This window comes from Athalia rosae, chromosome 2 (genome assembly GCF_917208135.1).
Source record: "Athalia rosae chromosome 2, iyAthRosa1.1, whole genome shotgun sequence".
Lineage (NCBI taxonomy): Eukaryota > Metazoa > Arthropoda > Insecta > Hymenoptera > Athaliidae > Athalia > Athalia rosae.
In genome coordinates, this window is record NC_064027.1 from 29,910,007 (window position 1) to 29,929,822 (window position 19,816).

At 41.7% G+C, this 19,816-nt stretch overlaps 3 protein-coding genes across 4 annotated transcripts in view; 1 reads left to right on the plus strand and 2 right to left on the minus strand.

The window, feature by feature from the left end:
• LOC105688488 (26S proteasome non-ATPase regulatory subunit 1) overlaps positions 1 to 19,816 on the plus strand; it is a 35,835-nt gene that overhangs the window by 840 nt on the left and 15,179 nt on the right. Inside the window, exons 1-10 of one of the 2 annotated variants that reach the window (XM_012404854.3) lie at positions 1,465 to 1,619; positions 1,895 to 2,012; positions 2,278 to 2,447; positions 2,514 to 2,722; positions 2,804 to 3,262; positions 3,343 to 3,569; positions 3,650 to 3,902; positions 3,990 to 4,178; positions 9,265 to 9,480; positions 10,079 to 10,143. In XM_012404854.3, coding sequence (XP_012260277.2) covers positions 1,601 to 1,619; positions 1,895 to 2,012; positions 2,278 to 2,447; positions 2,514 to 2,722; positions 2,804 to 3,262; positions 3,343 to 3,569; positions 3,650 to 3,902; positions 3,990 to 4,178; positions 9,265 to 9,480; positions 10,079 to 10,143 — 1,925 coding nt within the window. In that variant the 5' untranslated portion in view covers positions 1,465 to 1,600. Of the gene's footprint in view, positions 1 to 1,464; positions 1,620 to 1,894; positions 2,013 to 2,277; positions 2,448 to 2,513; positions 2,723 to 2,803; positions 3,263 to 3,342; positions 3,570 to 3,649; positions 3,903 to 3,989; positions 4,179 to 9,264; positions 9,481 to 10,078; positions 10,144 to 19,816 lie in introns of those variants that run through there. The other variant, XM_020853779.2, reaches the window with a different exon arrangement.
• Positions 190 to 1,500, minus strand: LOC105688270 (transcription initiation factor TFIID subunit 9). Its single transcript, XM_012404428.3, has 3 exons — positions 1,172 to 1,500; positions 645 to 1,094; positions 190 to 435 (listed from the first exon to the last, which is right to left on the minus strand). Exons 1-3 carry the CDS (start codon positions 1,308 to 1,310, stop codon positions 290 to 292), a joined length of 735 nt encoding a protein of 244 aa, XP_012259851.2. The 5' UTR covers positions 1,311 to 1,500; the 3' UTR covers positions 190 to 289.
• LOC125500011 (phospholipase A1 VesT1.02-like) lies at positions 4,202 to 5,864 on the minus strand. The gene is made up of 7 exons (XM_048651003.1): positions 5,707 to 5,864; positions 5,440 to 5,614; positions 5,225 to 5,373; positions 4,889 to 5,134; positions 4,644 to 4,832; positions 4,432 to 4,582; positions 4,202 to 4,342 (listed from the first exon to the last, which is right to left on the minus strand). Exons 1-7 carry the CDS (start codon positions 5,852 to 5,854, stop codon positions 4,285 to 4,287), a joined length of 1,116 nt encoding a protein of 371 aa, XP_048506960.1. The 5' UTR covers positions 5,855 to 5,864; the 3' UTR covers positions 4,202 to 4,284.

Below are 19,816 nucleotides of genomic sequence, written 5' to 3' on the forward strand. Positions count from 1 at the left end.
ACCTCCGATTTTAATAAAATTTCATAGACATGATATCTACGAAAATGGCGGAACTAGGTGTTTCCGCAAAACATTACTCAGGGATTTAACTTAATTTTGTACATATTCTATGCCTGTGAAATTTCCTTAAAATCAGAGGTGGAAGCTATTCGGAAGTTGTATTTTAATAACAACATTAATCATCAGAGGTGGGAGCTTATCGGAAGTTTTATTTTTATAACAACATTAATCATGAAAATAGACATGGTACAAACACGAAGGCAAAATTTAAGATTCGATTAAAGCTGTTTCAAGCAATGTCATAATCTTCTTCTTCTCTTTTCCTCTTTGCTGATTCATCAGTCTCCATTTTTATAACGGGAACAGGCTGACCAGAAGAGATCTGAATTTTTGGTTTTCCGACTGCTGACTTCACTGCTGCAGTTCCAGCAGAACCTATAACAGTAGTTGAATAATATCAATTGGTCAATCCAAAACGTAAATAAACACTTCCTTACGACATGGGTGGTGTAGGGAGACATTCAGGAAAGGACAAGTAGGTTGGGGGGTTTTCCACAAATCTGCAAAGTGCAGAAACAATTCATCTATGAGTTTTTTCATTCCGTATACAACAAGGAAAGTATGACTGAATACTGAATATTTACCGGTCGAAAATTTAAAGACAGGCTTCGGTATTGAAATAGCTTGAGTTCTAGCAACAGTGGCAAGTGTGCCTGGTCTTTTGACTATTGATAGACCAGTTTTGTTAGGTTCCATTTTCAGACGTGTTTGACCTCCGCTAAAACTGTTGCCTACAATAGTATGTAGTGCTTTGGTGACAATTTTTTTTGTTGCATTTTTAAGCTTGTAATTTGTCGAGTTCAGGCAGTAACGATCAGGTGGAAGACGTAGTCCATTGTTGGGCTTAACGAAAGGTAGGGGAATATTGTTCTTTGCTTTAGCTACATCCAGAAGTACATCTCGGGGTGGTGGGTTAGTGAAAGAACGTTCCAACTGCATTTTGACAGCCAATCTCACATCGTCTAAGTCGATGAACTTTTTCTTTGCATGATTAGCGTACACCCTACTGTCGTCTAAGATGCAGGTTACGTAGCCTGGGTATAAACGATGGGTGATTAATCAATTTTCTGATAAATTGGCACTGGGTGGAAGAAGTATAAATAAAACTTACGATAAGTAAATTCCAATAGTTGATTTATAACCTTTGGCTCGTAATCTGGTATTTCCATGTCTTTCATCACAGACATAATAACCTGAGCATCTTTTGGAACATGTTTTACTTGGTTCATTGATTTTGGCTTATCAGCCATTTCGGTATTTGTCGTTAATACACAGTTAATAGAATTTTATGGCTTTGCTATGAATTATTTCGTCAACTTTCTCTACTTAGGTTAGACTTTTGTCAATACACTAAATTGTATTCTTTTGAAGTTGACTGATGAAATAGTATGCGATGGTGCTGCGCATCTCGCTCGGTGTTTCGAGATTCGTATTTATCGTCAAGTTCAGTCAACTTGGATTCGTCACTGTGTCGAGTTGAGCTGTGTTTAAGACGCGTTCCAATTATTCAATATAAATTGTTAAATTCCTTCAACAAGCAATGAATATCACATCTGCAGGTATATAATATAATTTCCGTGTAGCTCGTGCCTATAAAATGTAATCTCTGTAAAAAATAATCTGTAATTAAAGTTCATTGATTGCCGGTGACATGCAAGTCACTCGCCTCTAGTTTCTCCATGCAATGATCTGCAAGCTCACAATCGGTCGTACATAACCTAGTAATCAGAAAATCCCTCGTACAAATGATTTCTGTCTAATTCAAGAATTTACATGTATATCAGAAACACGTTCGCTATTCATCGCGTCTAATTTATTTTCCGTCTACTTTCAGCGGGGATAATTTCACTCCTTGAGGAGCCAATGCCAGAACTCAAGGTTTTTGCTCTGAAGAAGTTGGACTTAATCGTTGACGAGTTCTGGCCAGAGATATCTGAGGCGATAGAAAAAATGTATGTTTTAAATGCCTATAACAGTATAGTGGCTAGCATACTAACATCTACATCACTACTCCTACAAATGTTTCTTTGTGTAACCTATGTGGTGTTCAGAAAGATCTTAGAATTGTAATATGCTTTTGAATTTTTTTATCATTGCAACTCCACCATTCAATTATACACAATAAACTCTTTGTCGTTTGATTAGGAGCAAAGTTATCTTTAGATCTTATAATCTTCTCTATGATCCTCAAATAGTAACTTATTCCTTTTTCTTTAGCGAAATATTGCATGAAGACAAGGCATTTAATCAACATGAACTTGCCGCTCTTGTTGCAAGCAAGGTTTACTATCATCTCGGAAGTTTTGAGGATTCTCTCACTTATGCTCTTGGTGCCGGCGAACTCTTTGATGTCAATGCTCGTAACGAGTATGTTGATACCACAATTGGTGAGTCTTAATATTCCAAAAACTACTGTACTAGATGACAAATTCCATGAATTTACACCTTCACAGCCAAGTGCATCGACTATTACACGCAACAGCGTGTTTTCGATGCTGAAGGCAAATCTATTGTACCCAACAAGGCGATTGATCCAAGACTGGAAGGAATTGTGAATAGGATGTTTCAAAGGTGCTTGGATGACGGGCAATATCGTCAGGCTCTTGGACTTGCTTTAGAAACTCGTCGCATGGACATATTTGAAGCTTCGATTATGCAATCTGTAAGTTGTTTTGCACTAAACAAAAAACGATAAATTGGTTCAAAACTATGAATAAAAAATATGTATCTCCTGAAATTTTAGGACGATGTCGGCGGCATGTTGTCTTATGCATTTCAAGTGGCAATGAGTTTGATACAAAATCGTGGTTTCCGTAATACAGTGCTGCGCTGTTTAGTGAGCCTCTACCGTAATCTGGGTACCCCGGATTATGTGAACATGTGTCAGTGCTTAATATTTCTCGATGATCCGCTAGCTGTGGCCGAGCTTTTGGATAGACTGAGCAAGGGTTCTCAGGAATCCACATTGATGGCTTATCAAATTGCTTTCGATCTCTACGAGTCTGCGACCCAACAGTTTCTCGGACGTGTACTTCAAGCACTCAGAGCAACCGCTCCGATTCCAACCGCTCTTATGGTCAAACCGATAATAAAACCTGCTGTGAAAGCCACTGCTGATATTCCCGCAGATTCGCCGCCAGTAGAATCTGACTCTAATGGAATTATTGCGGAGGATAAACCTCAGAGAAGCGTTGAGAGCTTGGTATGTTTTAATCCCACGATCATTTTTGCTGTATCATGTTACAAATTCCCGAAATCCAAATATTGTGTTTCCTTAACTAGAATGCAGAGGAACGTGAGCAGCAGGAACGAGTCGACGCACTTTCCAGTATTTTGGGGGGAGAAGTCTCTATAGATTTGCATTTGCAGTTTTTGATAAGAAGTAATCATACCGATATGCTAATTTTGAAAAACACCAAGGATGCAATCCGTGTATCAATTTGTCACACCGCAACAGTAATCGCCAATGCTTTTATGCATTCTGGTACAACGAGTGATCAGTTTCTAAGGCAAGTTCACAAATTATTGATCGTGTAGTAATATAATTGAAAAATACAGCTCTCATCGAATCACGTCTCTTCCATCACAGGGACAACTTGGAGTGGCTGGCTCGTGCGACTAATTGGGCTAAATTGACGGCTACAGCTTCTTTGGGTGTCATACACAGGGGCCATGAGCAAGAAGCTCTAGCATTGATGCAATCCTATTTGCCACGAGAGACAGGGGCTGGTGCTGGATATTCCGAAGGTGGTGGCCTGTATGCTTTGGGTCTCATTCACGCCAACCATGGCGCAACAATAACTGATTATCTTTTGGGCCAGTTGAAGGATGCTCAGAACGAAGTAAGCTTCATTTTTAGCAATTAACGAATTAGCAAGGCCAATGAGAATCGGCAGTAATGAATTCTTTCATTTTTCTCTTCCATGAAGATGGTGCGTCACGGTGGATGCTTGGGACTCGGATTAGCGGCGATGGGCTCGCACAGACAGGATGTTTACGAGCAACTCAAGTTTAATCTCTACCAGGACGACGCTGTCACTGGAGAAGCTGCCGGTATCGCTATGGGCATGGTAATGCTCGGTTCGAAATCGACGCAGGCGATTGAAGACATGGTCGCGGTGAGTAAGATACCATTACCAAATTCATGATTCGGCGAGCGAGTATTGTTGCATTGTTATTTGTCGAGTGTTATAACAATTGGATATTACTTCGATAAACGTCATGTTATCCCAGAGCAAAGGGAGCCTGCCTAGCGGTACGTAGGTGAAAGTTGCCATAGGCACTGTAAAAAAAAGTCGTGAAATGAGCAACTAATTTTCCATAGTTTCGCGGTCAGAGTAGGAAACGTAATGTTCAGTCTTTTATACTTACTCTTTATCAAAAGTCCTTTCGCCCATGTATACACGGTGATTCGGATCAAGGGCTTTAAAGACTGAAGTACGTTGTGCGGTACCAGGAAATCCAGTCGGGTTTAGGATCGATTCAGCAAAGTAAAGGTAGGAGCGAGAATGAGCGCAGGATCCTGTATAAATTGTAGAAATATGTGAGAGCTAGAAAAAGCGTATAGACCGTTTGAAACCAACCTACGAGATCGAGACCACATCCGGGCTGGCTACTTCCACCATTTGGATAGAAGTCAGTGTCGCCAATGGCATCCATAATTCCGAGGAATCCTCCGTTTGTATGAATCACCTGGACGTGAGCAGCGTCTGTGCGATGGACTCTGCTGCCAGGTTCGGCGTTATTGAAAAGTGGAAGTGCCGGATCAAGAGCTGAATATTGATCATACTTGAATAATAAGGAATTCTATGCTAGAGTTTTTACTAACCGATGACAGCATCAATTGTTCCGAGAGCCGTTCGAGCAGCAATTCCAGCAACGTGAGCACCTAGAGAGTGTCCGATGAGTTTTGTAGTTTCGAGGTTGAGTCCAGCATTCGCGCTAAGGAAGTTTATCATTAGAGCTACTCCGTTTGCGACACCCGGAACGCTGGGAGCTGCACTGATGTAAAATGACCCAGCGATTGAACTCCAGTCAACGACAATGACATTGTAATCGCCCTTGGACAAGTAGGCTGACAAATTATTATGCAAACGAAAATTAACGACAACCGAATTTATATACGCGGGTGAAAATTATTCATAATGATTCGAAGATCTCTTACCATCGCGGATCACGACACAGATATCTGAAAACTGACTGGACCGCCATCCGTGAGTTATGAATCTAGTAGGTCGATTATTATGGAAGTTACTTTCGCGAACGCTGGTCATAGAGTTCAAGGTCAGATTTTGACCTGCGGTCGGATTTTTCCTGTGTGGAGAAACGTCATGTATAAATATTTTTATTTGCTTCAAATTCTTGACTATCATTTCTTACCGTGTAAAGAGATTGAATGTTATCGTTTTAACATTGCGGGTAAAAACTTCGTCTCCCGAAGATAATCCTGTCAAGTCTTCACCCTTCTCGAGCAAGTCAACGAGATGTGCGACACCCTGGTCGTCAGGAATGTACATGTACTCGTGGTCAGCTTCACGAAGAACCCCGGCATGAGCTGGAAAATTACATGAAAAAATCATCAACAGAATATTCGAAATTCTGCGCAATATAGTTTAGAGAATAAATGTATTTTCGGTTCATACGTACCCAAGGCTAGGATAGCAAGAGTCACCCCCAAGACGAGCTTCATGGTTCGAATATCGTCAGCGTTGAGTGTCAATTTATACTCTAATCTTTTTAGTCCACACTTATATATCAGAGATAAATCATTATTTATCATTCGAATGATGAACATATTCGTATCGCCGTTTTCGTTAAGCCAATTTTGAGCCTTGTCGGGTTTAATTTCTTTATCAGATCCTTATTGAAACCTTCAATCATGATGTTTCGATAATGGATTTCCTATATATGAAATTAAAAACAAGTGTTTATTTCCGGAGACTCTGACTACTCGAGTAATTCTTCGCCATCTTTATTTGAATTCTAGTCTATCGCAATCTCTTCAATAACTTTGCGCATAGAAGATGTCAAAGTGAGATATGGGAAAAAGGGTGGAAAAACTTGATACTTTCTCCTTTTTCCTCGGACGTAACCGTTTGTCTTTTTCTTATCTGAAATGAATATAAAAAAAAACAAACTTTTCGTGAAAATAACTTTGAAAATAACTTAAAACTCTTGTGGAAAATTCGAGGATTCAATTTTCCGCGTGTTTGACTCAAATATTAGATCAGTTGAACGGAAGCCAGAAGAAAATGGTAAAACAAAGAAGTCCGAAAGACGTATTTAAAATGAAGTCAGTAGATCAAATCATCCATACGCATTAAATTGTATTTTTAATCTTGAATCAGCGGTCCAATCTACCGCTCCATCACCCTTTTATTGTTAAAACTTGTCAGATATATACGTTTCGGAATACGTAGTTATTTGTTTTCGTTTTGGCGATTGGACTTCAATTGTAATTATTATAATATTCATAATAGATGCAAAAGATAATCGGTATTGACTGGACGAACCGCAAACATAATTGAACGTTTCTACAAAGAATCACCATTTGCAAATCAGGAGAGGTTGAATCTCGTGTATATTATACCTGTATATTTTCTTCTTATATCGTCCCTTAACGACACCCCTGGTTTAGGTCTAACATTCCGTAAAGTCGTGAGATAAAGAATAACTGTTTTTCCGGGCAGTTTAGTCAGTCTCGCTTCACCGGAGTCGAGGATAAAGAAAACGAATATATTCTTGATGACTCGCGTTTACATTCAATTTCCTTTCCTTTCCCTCGTATTACTTATACACACATCGGATATGCCTATTCCGGTATAGTCATGCGGAATCAATATCCCCTTATGTTACCTTTCTTCAAAGAGAATAAACAAATGAAGCTTGAATTTCCTATTGACAAGATGTAGCAAAATAAGAAGACGATCCGAGAAGTAAAAGATCTCAGAGATTCTAAGTAATCGAAGTCCTCTGTGAATATAATTAAAAAAAAAAATAATAGAAAGTTAAACGATGAGAAAGGGTTGCAGCTCTGGTTCTGCGAAGGCGATAGAAATATCAGGTCTACCGGCCTGTGGGGATACATAATTTATTCTTATCAACTTTGGTGTATAAGGTATTCGGAAAGGGTGAGCTGGCGAAGTGGCAGATGTTGAAAATGTCCCTGACAAATGGTGCGTCGAAACCTCGGCTCCATTTTCCTTTTATTCATACTCTGTTATTTTAGAATTTCTAGCTCGGTTTTTCGCAATGGCTGGTATTATGAGAATCAAAAGCCGAGAAACCGAACGGATACTCTGAAAAATTTTCACTCGGTGAAATTTTACGACCCCGAGGCTCTCGTATAAAGTTAACAGGCGAGCTGCGCGGCATCGCTGATGAAGTAAGATAAAACTCGAAGAATCAAAGCGAATTTTGATCAGCAAATTAAAGGGGGGAATCGGAGGATCGGGAAGTTCGGTAATTCGCGGCAGTGGTGAGGAACTAACGGAATCTCACTGTCGGACACAAACCTTGGGATTTATCCCGTGGGAAGGACGTGAATTCACATTGTCCAACAATTTTTTTTGGCTCGACTTGCTCATCGTCGGTGGTAATTTGCGTCGCGGAATGGCCAAGAGAATATTTCGACTACTCTGTACTCGCTGTTTGTAGGGAAGTAAGTGTTACATTGCACCGCGTGACCGTACGGATGACACGATACATGCAAATTGACCCGTCGAGGGATCCTCTAGGCATAGTTAGGATGAATCTAATAAAAAAAAGGAACGAAGAAAAAGGAAATTTGGCGAGATAGAGTCCTGGCCAACGGCCAAACGTATCTGCAACGCGTTTGGTTCGTCCTGACCGAAAGACGCCTGGTTGAAAATTCAACGATTTATTGGTATATCGATTTTCTATACTCTGGGGGAAAACCATTCATTGTAACGTACCGACATATATATGTATGTATCCTCACATATACTATATACCTAATATGCGGATATGTATGAAGTCACGAGGCACCACCAGCCACCTGAATGGCTCGGTTAGCTACCTACCTCCCTATCTACCTGCTACAGCAGACAGGAACTACGGTGGAAAATTATTGGCAAACTTTTAACGCTACTATACGTACGGTGTACAGGCCAACTCGGAACTCCACTCACTATTAACAACTCCGTGGAATCGATAATCGGTAATTGCGTCGTGTCGTTTTTCACTTGTAGTAACCTAGTTATATGTAGATGTGTATTCGGATAATTTTCGTCAAATATTTCATATATAGGTTCGTACACCCATCTATTACATGATGGGTAAAACGCGATATCGAGCCGATTCAATTTGAGTAAAAAGAAAGGCAACATTTTCAAATAATCAACATAAATTAGGGTACCCAATTTAGCTTGAAAATTGAAAATTGAAAATTGAAAATTTGTATATTTTTCAATCGCCACGTGCTGTACATCCTGAATTATTATACCCCTTTACCGTCGATTTCCCTCGTTTTGCGCAACATCACGATCGAATAAGTCAAGTGGTTTCTCATACCTACCGTGGTTTATACCTGAAAAAAGGATTTCTTCGGATTGCCTCGCGGATCAAACCTTCGGGATTCTTACCCTCCGCCAGCTAATCCTACTTATACTTTACTTCCCCTCTTATCAATGAGCGACCCTTACAGTTGATCCATTCTTTTTCTAATATTCGCATCAACCGCCCTCGATGTGCGGTGATAAAAATCCACATTTCTTTTTGCTCGATTGTTCTGAAAGTTGAGGAAAAACAAAGAAAATAGAATCGAATGCCGAATATTATAAAAAGGTTGATTTCACGGTCCGGTTTTATAAAATCATTTCATCGTCCGACTTTCGTCGCTTGTTTCAAAAGCGAGGGGTTTCGACAAATTTTTTCAATCATACACTCTCCATGAACCCGAAAAAAAAACAAAAATCTGAAAGCAAAATAAAAGGTCGTCTAAAAATACACACAACCCGTGCGAATGATGGTCGGGAGGGGTGATCTCCGACTTTCAACCTGTCATACCTAATTCGTGTTTTTATTTATTCCATCCCTCTCTTTTATTCGTGCGAATTGATTTTTTCCTCATTTTCGCCACTGGCATTATTCAAGCTATTGGCAATCGAGGGATTGGAAATCAGAGCGAATGAACCAATGAACGTACGAAGGAATTAATCGTGAATTATTTTTCGAAATTTTCAGTACGCCCAAGAAACTCAGCATGAGAAGATTCTCCGAGGTCTTGCCGTTGGTATCGCTTTCACGATGTACGGTCGACTCGAGGAGGCTGATCCGTTGGTCGCGTCGTTGAGTGCCGATAAGGACCCGATTCTCAGGAGAAGCGGAATGTACACACTGGCAATGGCGTATTGTGGAACTGGAAATAATCAGGCCATCAGAAAATTACTACACGTTGCGGTGAGATATCGTCAATTGATCGAATTTCATTCATTTTTCTCAATCCGTATACCCTGTGGATTCGAAAATTTTATCCGCGGCGCTTACCCGGGTATGAATAAATTAATATTGAAAAAAAATATCACCGACTTCGTGCGGGCAAAGTGCAGCATGGATCCGACCGATGTCGGGAGTTCCACGAGTAAGAATTTCAGTATCTGTCGGGATCAGAAAAATGATTCGACGAAAATTCACATATGTCCTACGGAATGTTGTGCCGCTGCGCTGCAGGGAGGATTTGCCGAGAGATTTTATATGTACGCGTAATTACATGACGGGATTTCTACGATCTTCCTGCGGAATTTATACGAACTCTCTACATTTTATATCAGGATCACTCCACAGAGATTTCTCTGCTTGACTGTAATCAAACCTCATATTGTATCAGATTTATGAATGCGAAAAATATCAGGTTTACAAATGCGAAAGAATTCAGTTCCGGGTACGTTACAGTTTTCCTTATTCAAGGTACCTTTTGCGATATAATCTATATTTGTATTGGAAAACATTGAAACTCGTAATTGTAAGAAGAAAGCTACAGTATTTCTTTTTACTCCAGGTTTCCGACGTTAACGACGATGTCAGACGAGCAGCCGTAACTGGTTTAGGATTTCTGCTGTTTCGGTGAGTCAGTTTAATCAATTATCGGACGAAAAATCGACTTCTATCTCGAGACGCACGCGATTCTATAGTCTGTGTCGCGTACGACTCATACTTACGTACGAGTTGTAAATAACTGATAATCTTAAAAAATACATTTTAATGAATTGACCAAATCCCAATCGACGTAAAACAAACAAAAATTTCCATTACAACAAACAATGGACTAATTGCGACGAGTCGTTGATCATCGATCAAAGATACGCATATTTCATCGCTTGAATTATATCATTTAAATCCACATCGGGTCCAGAACCGCTGAATCGAGTGGTTCGAAAAAATAAAAAAAAAAAATCCCGGAATGTGAAGATACTTATGAACGATACAGGTCTACGAAGTATACGCAGATACTTACGTACGTACGTGGAAGGGTTCATCTTATTTTCGCCATCGTTATCCTCCTCGTACCTTTACAAATATTTGTATACCTATATCAGGTGTATACCGGTACACGTCCTACGCTACATCGCCGCAAAAAGGCGCGTCAATAAATCTTATCTTATTCTTCATTTTTCTGCATGCTATGAGCACGCATACATATCCGCGTACACGCAATGTACGATACGCGCGTAGAAAGAGCCGAGCGAGAAGCTTCGCGCGGGTGTGGAAGTTGGGGACCTTTTCATCCGTTCCGTCGCACACGATAACTCGGACGATTTTTTTTCCCCCCATTTTTTTTTATTTTTTTTCATTTTTTTCGATTTTTTTCCGCTTTCTTTCATCGGTTTGTCGAGCTGGTTCCTTTTTCATTTTCTATTCGACGACGCACGCTGCGCATACGTATACGTGTGTACCACCGTACGTCGGAACTCACCGCTGCCGACGCGCGACGAAAGACTTTCCTCTTTTTATGCTTCAAACGACGACGATCGCGACGAGGGTTGTAAACGACGTACGTTGACAGTTGACCAACGTTGATGTCCCCCTCGCGTTTTCTTTACTCTCGTCTCTCGGTCGTCCGTTTCGGTTATCAGCGGCGCAAAGCTTCTCCAACTTATCCCGATAACATCGCGCGATCTTTAGGGTAGGAAGCTATACCTGGCGAGGAGGGTATTATACCGCATTCGATCCCCCCTCGGCTCTCGCGCGATATATTTTTACAGAAGACGCGTCAACGTGCCACACGCGTACGGTATACGCCGTACACGTACGAACGTGGAATACAATATATTACGGCATACACCGAGCGCGCACCTACCTACCGGATATCCAATTTGAAATGGGCGGTATTGATAGAAAATAACAAGCTGCGGTGTGCGAGTGGAAATATACTCCCGGATCTTTCACGTTTCGGTTCGTCATTTTTAAACATTTTTTATTCGAATGAAAATACACCGGCGTCTCCTCTCGCGAATAAAATCGAATTTCCATGCGTTCGAACATCCGTCGTCTCTCCGTCCGATAAAGTTTCACTCGATGCCGAAAATAGAAGTTATTCGCCGTACGGGGGCGCATGCGAAGTGAATGAAAATAAAAATCAAACGACAGCAGGGGTTCTTTATTTTTACGTCGATCGCTCACATCCGTTATCTTATCTCATATTCGTCGCGGCGGTGAGCGGGGGATTGTGGGGTACGCGGGAGTTTCGCGGTAACGGTTGAATTTACAAAAGGCGGCTCGACGCGGGTGCACTTATTATTCGTTTTGACGTAGTCAAATGATCCGTAAGAGAGTCGTAGTCCGGTCACGATCCTCGGAACTCATTTTCTATAGCCGGCGTTTCTAGGTTGGGTATCGCGCGTTATACCATCCGGGTGGATCTCATCCCGCAGGTGCTGAATTCATTTACATTTATCCCTCAATTAAGGCTCTGATTAAAAGCGGGGTAACTAGATCTTACGCCGAGTGGCGCGCGCAAGCGTGTTCCCCGACGTCTAGCTTTCACGGGGATTACGTTAGTTTAGTTTAGGACATGTAATCCCGCCAGTCTATCTTATAATCCCATCGCTCGCCATCCGTGCCGCTGATGCCGCCGCCGCCGCTACCGATGACGCGCGCTGCACCCTCGGTATTTTGCACGATCGGGCGCGACCTGTACCATTTGCGTCGATCGAAACGCCCGCGTTCGCCGACCTTTTCGATTCGTCTTTTTCTTCACCTCGTTTCGACGGATTCCAAATTTTTTCCGAACAACTCGAACGCGAGGAACCGATTCGCTTCTCGTTGGATTCCGAGTGAGATTATCGCGTTCGCGGCTTCTCGAAAATCCCGGAACAGCGATGTACCGATTATTCGACGAATCGCCGCAGGTATCGCCGCATTAATAACGCAAGCGAGTGCGAGCGATGGGTTCGGACGGGAAGGGGCTAGCCGACTCGCTAGTTTTCCCCGATGGGTACGAGGGGAGTGCGGTCTTCTCGCAGACCCACCTATACACCTTCTACCTTCTTCCTGTTTCTGGAGTTGCACACAGAGGTCATGAATCTTACCGGGGTTATAGCTTCTGGCGTGAAGGGAAGTGGACGGAAAGGGGGTCGGGTTTGGTTGTTACCGTAGACATTACGGAAATTGAGTTCAAGTTGGCCCCGCTACGTGACGAATGCTCTTCGCCTCCAGTGGCATCGCGGGCGCACCGGCGGCGGCGGCGGTGGCGGCGGCGTAGGGTGGCCATCAACACCTCTCCTTTTCCTCTCGAGTCGAGATGCTTATATTTTTCCGGTTCAAAGTCTCACGTAGCCTCGGTATTATGGGTTTATATATCAGCCGCAGCAGCCCTGCGAATGTCGACCGTCGAGAGTCCCGGCGAGTCCCGGAGTTTTATCTCCGTCCTTTATCGCGTATCTCGTCGCCTCTGTAATACCCCGAATATTTCTTATCGCCGTTGTACGCCTAATTTTTCCGAAAATTTCAACCGGAATTTTCACACTTTCCTCGGTTTCGAAACGGCAATCGTTTCGCCGATACATATCGCGTTTTTCTTTTACCTACGTGGATTTTTCGGCGAGCTGTTGGCCGTAGCGATAATTTGTAATTCGAGGAACGACGGAGTTGCGTTTGCGTGAGAAACCCGGTAGTCGCGATCACCAAAGGCTTCGAACCGTGTCGTAACGGTTTAATGATCGATAAAATTGTAGGCACAAAGGCTAAGCGGCAAGAGGGTGTGAGCAGATCGGCTCAACCCTTACCGTAGTTATACGGTAACTCTATAACTTGGTCCAAACCTTCGCGCGTTACGTACGCAGGTTTTCTCCGTTTCCCCCCCTCCCCCCCCCTCCCCCACTCCCCCCCGGCCCCTTGTAGTTGCGAGGATTAGACGGAGAGAAGCCAGAGGATTCGGATTTGCCGATTTACTCGCTCCCCAAAGCTGCGGGGTGGGGGCGGACCACCCCTTTCTCCGTGTAGTACACTTTGCGTAAAGACGACCGGTAGACGAGTACAAGTACGTTTTGCTGATTTACTGACGACGAACGTTTGTTTTTTTTTTTTTTTTTCACATCGAAAGCAATCGAACAATCAGTCGACACGAATATTTCCGCAGTATTATAGCGCATATTGAGAAGATTCCAGCAGGTCGTGAGGTACTCGTGTCTCCCAGTTTTAATATCGCCGGCTCCGAGGCATAATAATATTCCGCTTGCGAATAACTTTTCAGTCAGCTGATTTCCTATTATTTTCGTCAGCGGCAGCAGCAGCAGCAGCAGCGGTGATGTGACCCGAAGTTTGATACCAGGTAGCGTGCGATTCTCGAAATTAATTCTCCCGGTTTTTTTTTTTCCTCTCTCTTCGAAATCTAACGCGAAATGAATCCGACTCCGATGAATGGGCGAATGTATTTTATCGGATTTAAAACGAATTAGAATGCACGCGTTATACGAATCACCTCGTTACCTTTTCTCCATACGTAATCTTTTTTTCAATTTCTCTACATCGGCAATTTTTTCCCTCCCCCCCCGTTTCATTTACTTGATTATTCATTTTTTCACGAATCGATCAAACAGGGATTACTTTTCATGTATATCGTTTTAATTTGACCGCAAAATCCAGAGAGAGAGAGTCGGTATCAAAGAGAGCGGAGCTAGAATGCGGTGGGCCCACGCAAATATTCGTGTATTCAATTTTGCGGGTTGAGTTTTGTAAAAAAAAAAAAAGAAAAAGAAAAATTTCCGCCATTTAATCTGTAAAAAATCGCGGACCGATTTATTCTTGTTTGAAAAAAGGATGGAAAGAAAAAGTAATCAGCGGTACACGATCCAGCCAAATATACGTTACGCTAATGGATATTCCATTTTTGTTGCGTTTCGTTATTCTTTATCCTTCCCTCTAAAAATGAACGGTCATCGGAAGGGTTTCCGAAGTAAGAGAGACGCGAGGAGCGTCGGTTGCGAGGTCGGAGAAACTGAAACAAATGGAGTTCGTTCCCCCCTCTTCGCCGAAGCTCTTCTCATAGTCGTTTCGACTCGGAGAAATTAACCTCCCTCTCTCGCTAGGATCTCTTCGAAATTTAATGAAAGCGAAATAAGAGCTCATCGCGCTCCTCTTTTTCTAATCTCTCTATCTCTGTTCGTTGCCGATCTCTTTTTTTCTTCTTTACATTCAATTCCCGCTGGAACTTAAATACGGATTCCATTTTGGATAATCCCGTTAAGATCTTGTTTGAAGTTCATTCAATCGGTGAGCCGATGACCCCGTGAGTACACCTGTGACGATAAAAGGAGAAATTCGCTAGGTTTTTTGGCGACCTGAACATCCCCAACTAAACCTGGGAAAAGTTCTGGAAACGACAAATCTGCGGCGGATGATAAAATTGAACATTCGAGGTGGGCGCGTTAAAGAGTCGAATATGTGCTAGGAATCGAATCGTCGCTACAGGAGGAGGCACTCGGTAATTGTACTCGGTATTTGTTCGAAGAGGGAAACTACAAGCGCGGATTTGCGATCACCTAACTTCCGTGAAACGGTAAAATTCCTTATAATAGGATGCCGCGGATCACGTCGATCGTTCGGAAAATTATCGCGTCAGGAAATTAGATCCTCGGTTACCTCCGCGGCGGTAACACTCGATTGCATCGTCAAGTGCGATTTCGAGGAAACCCCCGTCCCCCGGTCGTCGGGCAATTCGCGTTACATACCCGGCACCACCGCACGACACGAGCTCCGCCGAGGGGAGGAAAAAGCTCGGGGTTGTTTTTCGGGGCGAGAGGCGGGAGGCGGGAGGCGGGAGGTTGTTGTTGGTTATTTATGGTAACTTACCGAAGTTATAAAGTTTTGTCAAATGATAATTTAAACTTGGTAATTATGAAGAAGTCGCATCGCATGAGAATGTCTCCTGGGTTTTGCTGTATACGCAGACGGAGAAAGAGAGAATATTATACCCGTCTAAATTTAACGCTACAGTCTGCGGGGAATTATGAAAAACGAGAGGCCTAGATTCCGAACAAGCTAGCGGAAATATTTTTCACTCTTTTATTTTCAACTACCTCCCATCCACTTTTTGCGTATATATTTTTGGTTTTTTTTTTTTTTTTGCATCCTCCTATTTGTCTTTGCCTTGAACGACAAAAATTATTATTTCGCCCCGCGTGTATTCTCCCTCTAGATCGTAATGGTCGAGGAAAAAAGGAAGAGAGAAAAAAAAACGGAACGAGAGTAGGATGGGAATGAATGAGGTATTACGTGATTACATCTGTTTTTCCCGTCGCCAATTTTCCAAAGCGATACAATACGAATAATGTAATACGAGAATAGAATCGTCGCAACGATAATAATTGTCGGTGAGTAAAGTTTCTTGAATTGAAACCCGCGAGAAAGACAGGAAGAGAGGAAGAATAATGTCGAGTCAGTTTGTTAAGAGGCTCCTTATTACAGCTCTACCTGTATTTATGCCTACGTATAATACGTATATATCTGTATACACGGGTTCACGGTACATACCAATAGATATTATGTAATACAATGTCGTTGGAAACAATAACAACATTCACACAGCTGCTGCACAGCTTATCTGAAAACTTTCAACGGACCGAAAAGAAACTCGAGAAAAATCATTTTCCTTGCTTCTTGAATACATTTTTATCTTTATTTTTAATGACTTCTTCTCTAATCAACAACCTCAAAGAATTTAACGTGGACTGAAGTATCGCCTAATTATAAAATCACGAAAACTCCATCGCTCGTTACGATCTTATAATAATCAAGTGTCATCGAATAATTCGAATCACGATATAATTTTATTCGTCACGAATAATTTATTCGGTCGTCGTCGGTCCGGTCGATCATTCGACATTCACTTTCTGATGTTCTACCGAAAAATTAATAAATTTTGGCACTTTGGCAGACTTTTTTTGAGCCACTTATTCAAAGTTTTCTTCATTTACCGAAAGGGTGGAGGTGAGCAGAATAAAGTTAAACCGGTATAATATATGAGAAGGAAAATTCAATGAAATAAAGTCAAGCAAAATGAATCTTGAGCAACCAAGACGATGAGAATACCATGTGAAACCCAATTTCAATTAGAGTATCGATTTTTAACCCCCGAATCGAAATAATTCCAAGGGGTACTCCTTTGGATTTGGTCGATTTTTGGGCTAAACATAAAGTATTTCAAAAATCGACCATATGGCACTTTTCTAACGTATTTTGACCTCAGGAATCTAAATCTCGAAGAAAAATTGATCTATCTATAGAATTAACCGAGTTATCGCCAATTTTTCGCTTTTTCGGGTCAAAAATGAAAAATTAATTTTTTGATGTATCTCTACGTAATTTGAGCTCAGGAATCCGAATCCGAGAGAAAAATTGATCTATCTGCAAAAATGACCGAGTTATCCCCATTTATTCGCATTTTTTGACATAAATTTGAGGATATCTCGAAGGGAAAAAATCGTAGCGCAATTTGGACAACGGTTTCGTGTTCCTGAGGTCAAAATACGTAAGAAAAGTGCCATACGATCAATTTTAAAAAATAAAAATTTTTGGCCAAAATTTGAAAAAATCGTAAGGGGTACCCCTTGGAAAAATCTCAAATTTCGGCCAAAAATTTTTATTTTTTAAAATTGATCGTATGGCACTTTTCTTATGTATTTTGACCCCAGGAACACGAATCCGTTGTCCAAATTGAGCTACGATTTTTTCCCTTCGAGATATCCTCAAATTTGTACCAAAAAATGCGAAAAAATAAGGATAACTCGGTCATTTTTTAAGATAGATCAATTTTTCTCTTAGATTCGTATTCCTGAGCTCAAATTACATTGAGATAGACTAAAAAATCAATTTTTTATTTTTGACCCCGAAAAGCTGAAAAATTGCGATAACTCGGTCAATTTTAGAGATAGATCAATTTTTCTTAGAGATTCGGATTCCTGAGATCAAAACACTTAAGAAAAGCATATTAAACCCAATCAAAAAAATCATTTCTTTTTGCTCAAAAATTGAATTTTTTCTTGGTTTTCCAAGAGTAATCTCACAAATAATCAGCTCAGGAATCTTAATCTGAAAGCCAAAATCATCTACTCATGCAATCGATCGAGTAATCGTCAATTATTCGCTGTTGGGAGCAGAAAAATTATAAGACATATATCGACTGGTTTTAGTCGTAGACCCACTTTGATTTATCGCAATCCATGCATGGGTCGAAATATTCGAATTCTTCAACTTACCAGCGAGCCCCCGAGTTGTTAGCTGGAGTCAGGTAGCCACGGGCGCGCGGTTTGTTGTGGGGCGTCACCTCTGCTCAGCCCCCAAGGTGACGTCTCACAACAAAGCGCTACGCTGCTGACTACTTTTGACTCCAGCAAAGTTCGAGCTCCCTCGTAGACCGAGAAATTCGAATATTTCGACCCATGCATGGCTATGATTTTTGACCAAAAAAAAAAAAAATTTTTCGCTGGAAGTACCCCACTTGATTAATTATTTATTCAAAAAAACGTGTGAGCTATCTTAAAATAAAAAAAAAAAAAATTCTTCAACCCACCCTACTGGATATCAATTTTGAAGATGGATCAATTTTTCTTTCAGATTCGGATTCCTGAGATCAAAATCCATAAGAAAAGCATATTAAACCCAATTAAAAAAATGATTTTTTGTTTGCTCAAAAATCGAGAACATTTCAAGATACCCACCCACCCCTTTGGATTTTGCGAATTTTTAGTTAAAAAATCGATGTTTCAATTTTCCAGTATTTCTGTAGGTGTATTGCGATTTATTCGGATGAAGCCGGCGTAATGAGATTATAAAGTGCAGCGCGCGCGTGCCATGCAATGCTAGTAACTGAAAAATAGACTACGCATCTAAATCTTCCGCAGGTTAGGTACTCGTGATAAAGGATTATCGCATGTTTCACGTTTCGTTATCGAGACCGTATATCGGCTTTCTCTCCATTTTTTCTTCTCGCTTCCTTTCTTTTCACTCTTTCGCCGCCGCGCCGCGCCGCGCCGCCGCCCCGGTCCCCGACACCCTATAAAATAACCAACGATAATCAATTATTATACGAGAAATACGAAGGAGGGAAAAAATGAACCCATTTTGTTTTCTGCAAAAAGATTTATACGTTACGTGCTGTGAGAGAAAAACGGAAGAAAAAGGAAATAAATAGCAAACACATGTTTTCGCGGGGGAGGAGAAAAGAAACAAATATTGTATCGCGATCATATACGCGGTGCCCCGTGGAACTGATTCCGTTACAATTTTTTTTCTCTTTCGAAAATACTTATTCTCCCCAACGAAGGGATGTTCGTTATTTTTGTATAGTCGCGTAATTCGACCGTTGTACCGTTTTATTACCAGATCTCGAAATTTTAACACTCGGTTGGTTCCGTTGAGATTGAGATTTGAGCTCGTCGTGCCGCGGCTTTGGCTTCAGATTGTTGAGTTTTGGGGGAAGACGAGCCACCCCCCGGGGCTGCCGATGGTTGAAACGGAGGCGGAGGGGGAAATTCGGACGGGGGTGGCGGCGTAACGATCGTCTGAGGTACCGTCCCTAATTACCCCGAGTAAACACCTAATTAAATCCATTCCGGTATTCCGCTATTTAACACCTCGAAATTTTGCGGTGGGCGCAGACCCTTTGGGAGTAAATTTTCGATACATACGTTATGTAGTACATGATACGGGTACATACCTATGTAACGCGTTATTTGTCGACTTATTACCGTGCGGTAACGACGTGTAATTTTCAGGAAAATTTTTACCCGGTATAACTTCTCGTCAGATTTTCTCGGGGAGGCCCTGGCTTTTGTTGGAAACGAGAGGAAAAGGGAAGAAAGCTGCACGGCGGACCGAAATCGTACAGGTGGTAAAATTTCGGAGAATCCGAAGGACTCCGCGATGACGAATCGACGCGGAAAGTCCCACGTGTATATAAATGTGCGTTATAAGTTGAGAGTCTCGGTTATTTCGGCGAAGCCCCCGTCGGAGAAGGTCGTATTATAGAAGGTTTCGCTCACCGCGTACAGGGGGTGTGTGTGGAGCGTGGGTTTAGGGTTGGAAAGCGAATACATTAGACGTACAATAAGACCGAACAAAAACTTGATATTCAAGGTATGTGTGAGAGAGATTTTGTACGTAGGTATGGGGAGAGGGTACCGAAAAGGAACGAGACCGAGGAAAAACGGAGGTGAAAGGGAAGAGAGAGGAAAAGGGCGTCGGAGTCCTTTCATATTCTGGAAATATAAACAATGTCCGTGCGTATGTAACGGGTGAC

Coding starts and splice junctions, on each gene's coding strand:
- LOC105688270 (XM_012404428.3), bottom strand. CDS start 1,310: ATGGCTGATAAGCCAAAATCAATGAACCAAGTAAAACATGTTCCAAAA. Junction 1,095..1,171: donor ACTATTGGAATTTACTTATC/GTAAGTTTTATT, acceptor GTTTATACCCAG/GCTACGTAACCTGCATCTTA. Junction 436..644: donor TGTCTTTAAATTTTCGACCG/GTAAATATTCAG, acceptor CTACTGTTATAG/GTTCTGCTGGAACTGCAGCA.
- LOC125500011 (XM_048651003.1), bottom strand. CDS start 5,854: ATGTTCATCATTCGAATGATAAATAATGATTTATCTCTGATATATAAG. Junction 5,374..5,439: donor ACATTCAATCTCTTTACACG/GTAAGAAATGAT, acceptor TTCTCCACACAG/GAAAAATCCGACCGCAGGTC. Junction 4,583..4,643: donor ATGTGGTCTCGATCTCGTAG/GTTGGTTTCAAA, acceptor CAATTTATACAG/GATCCTGCGCTCATTCTCGC.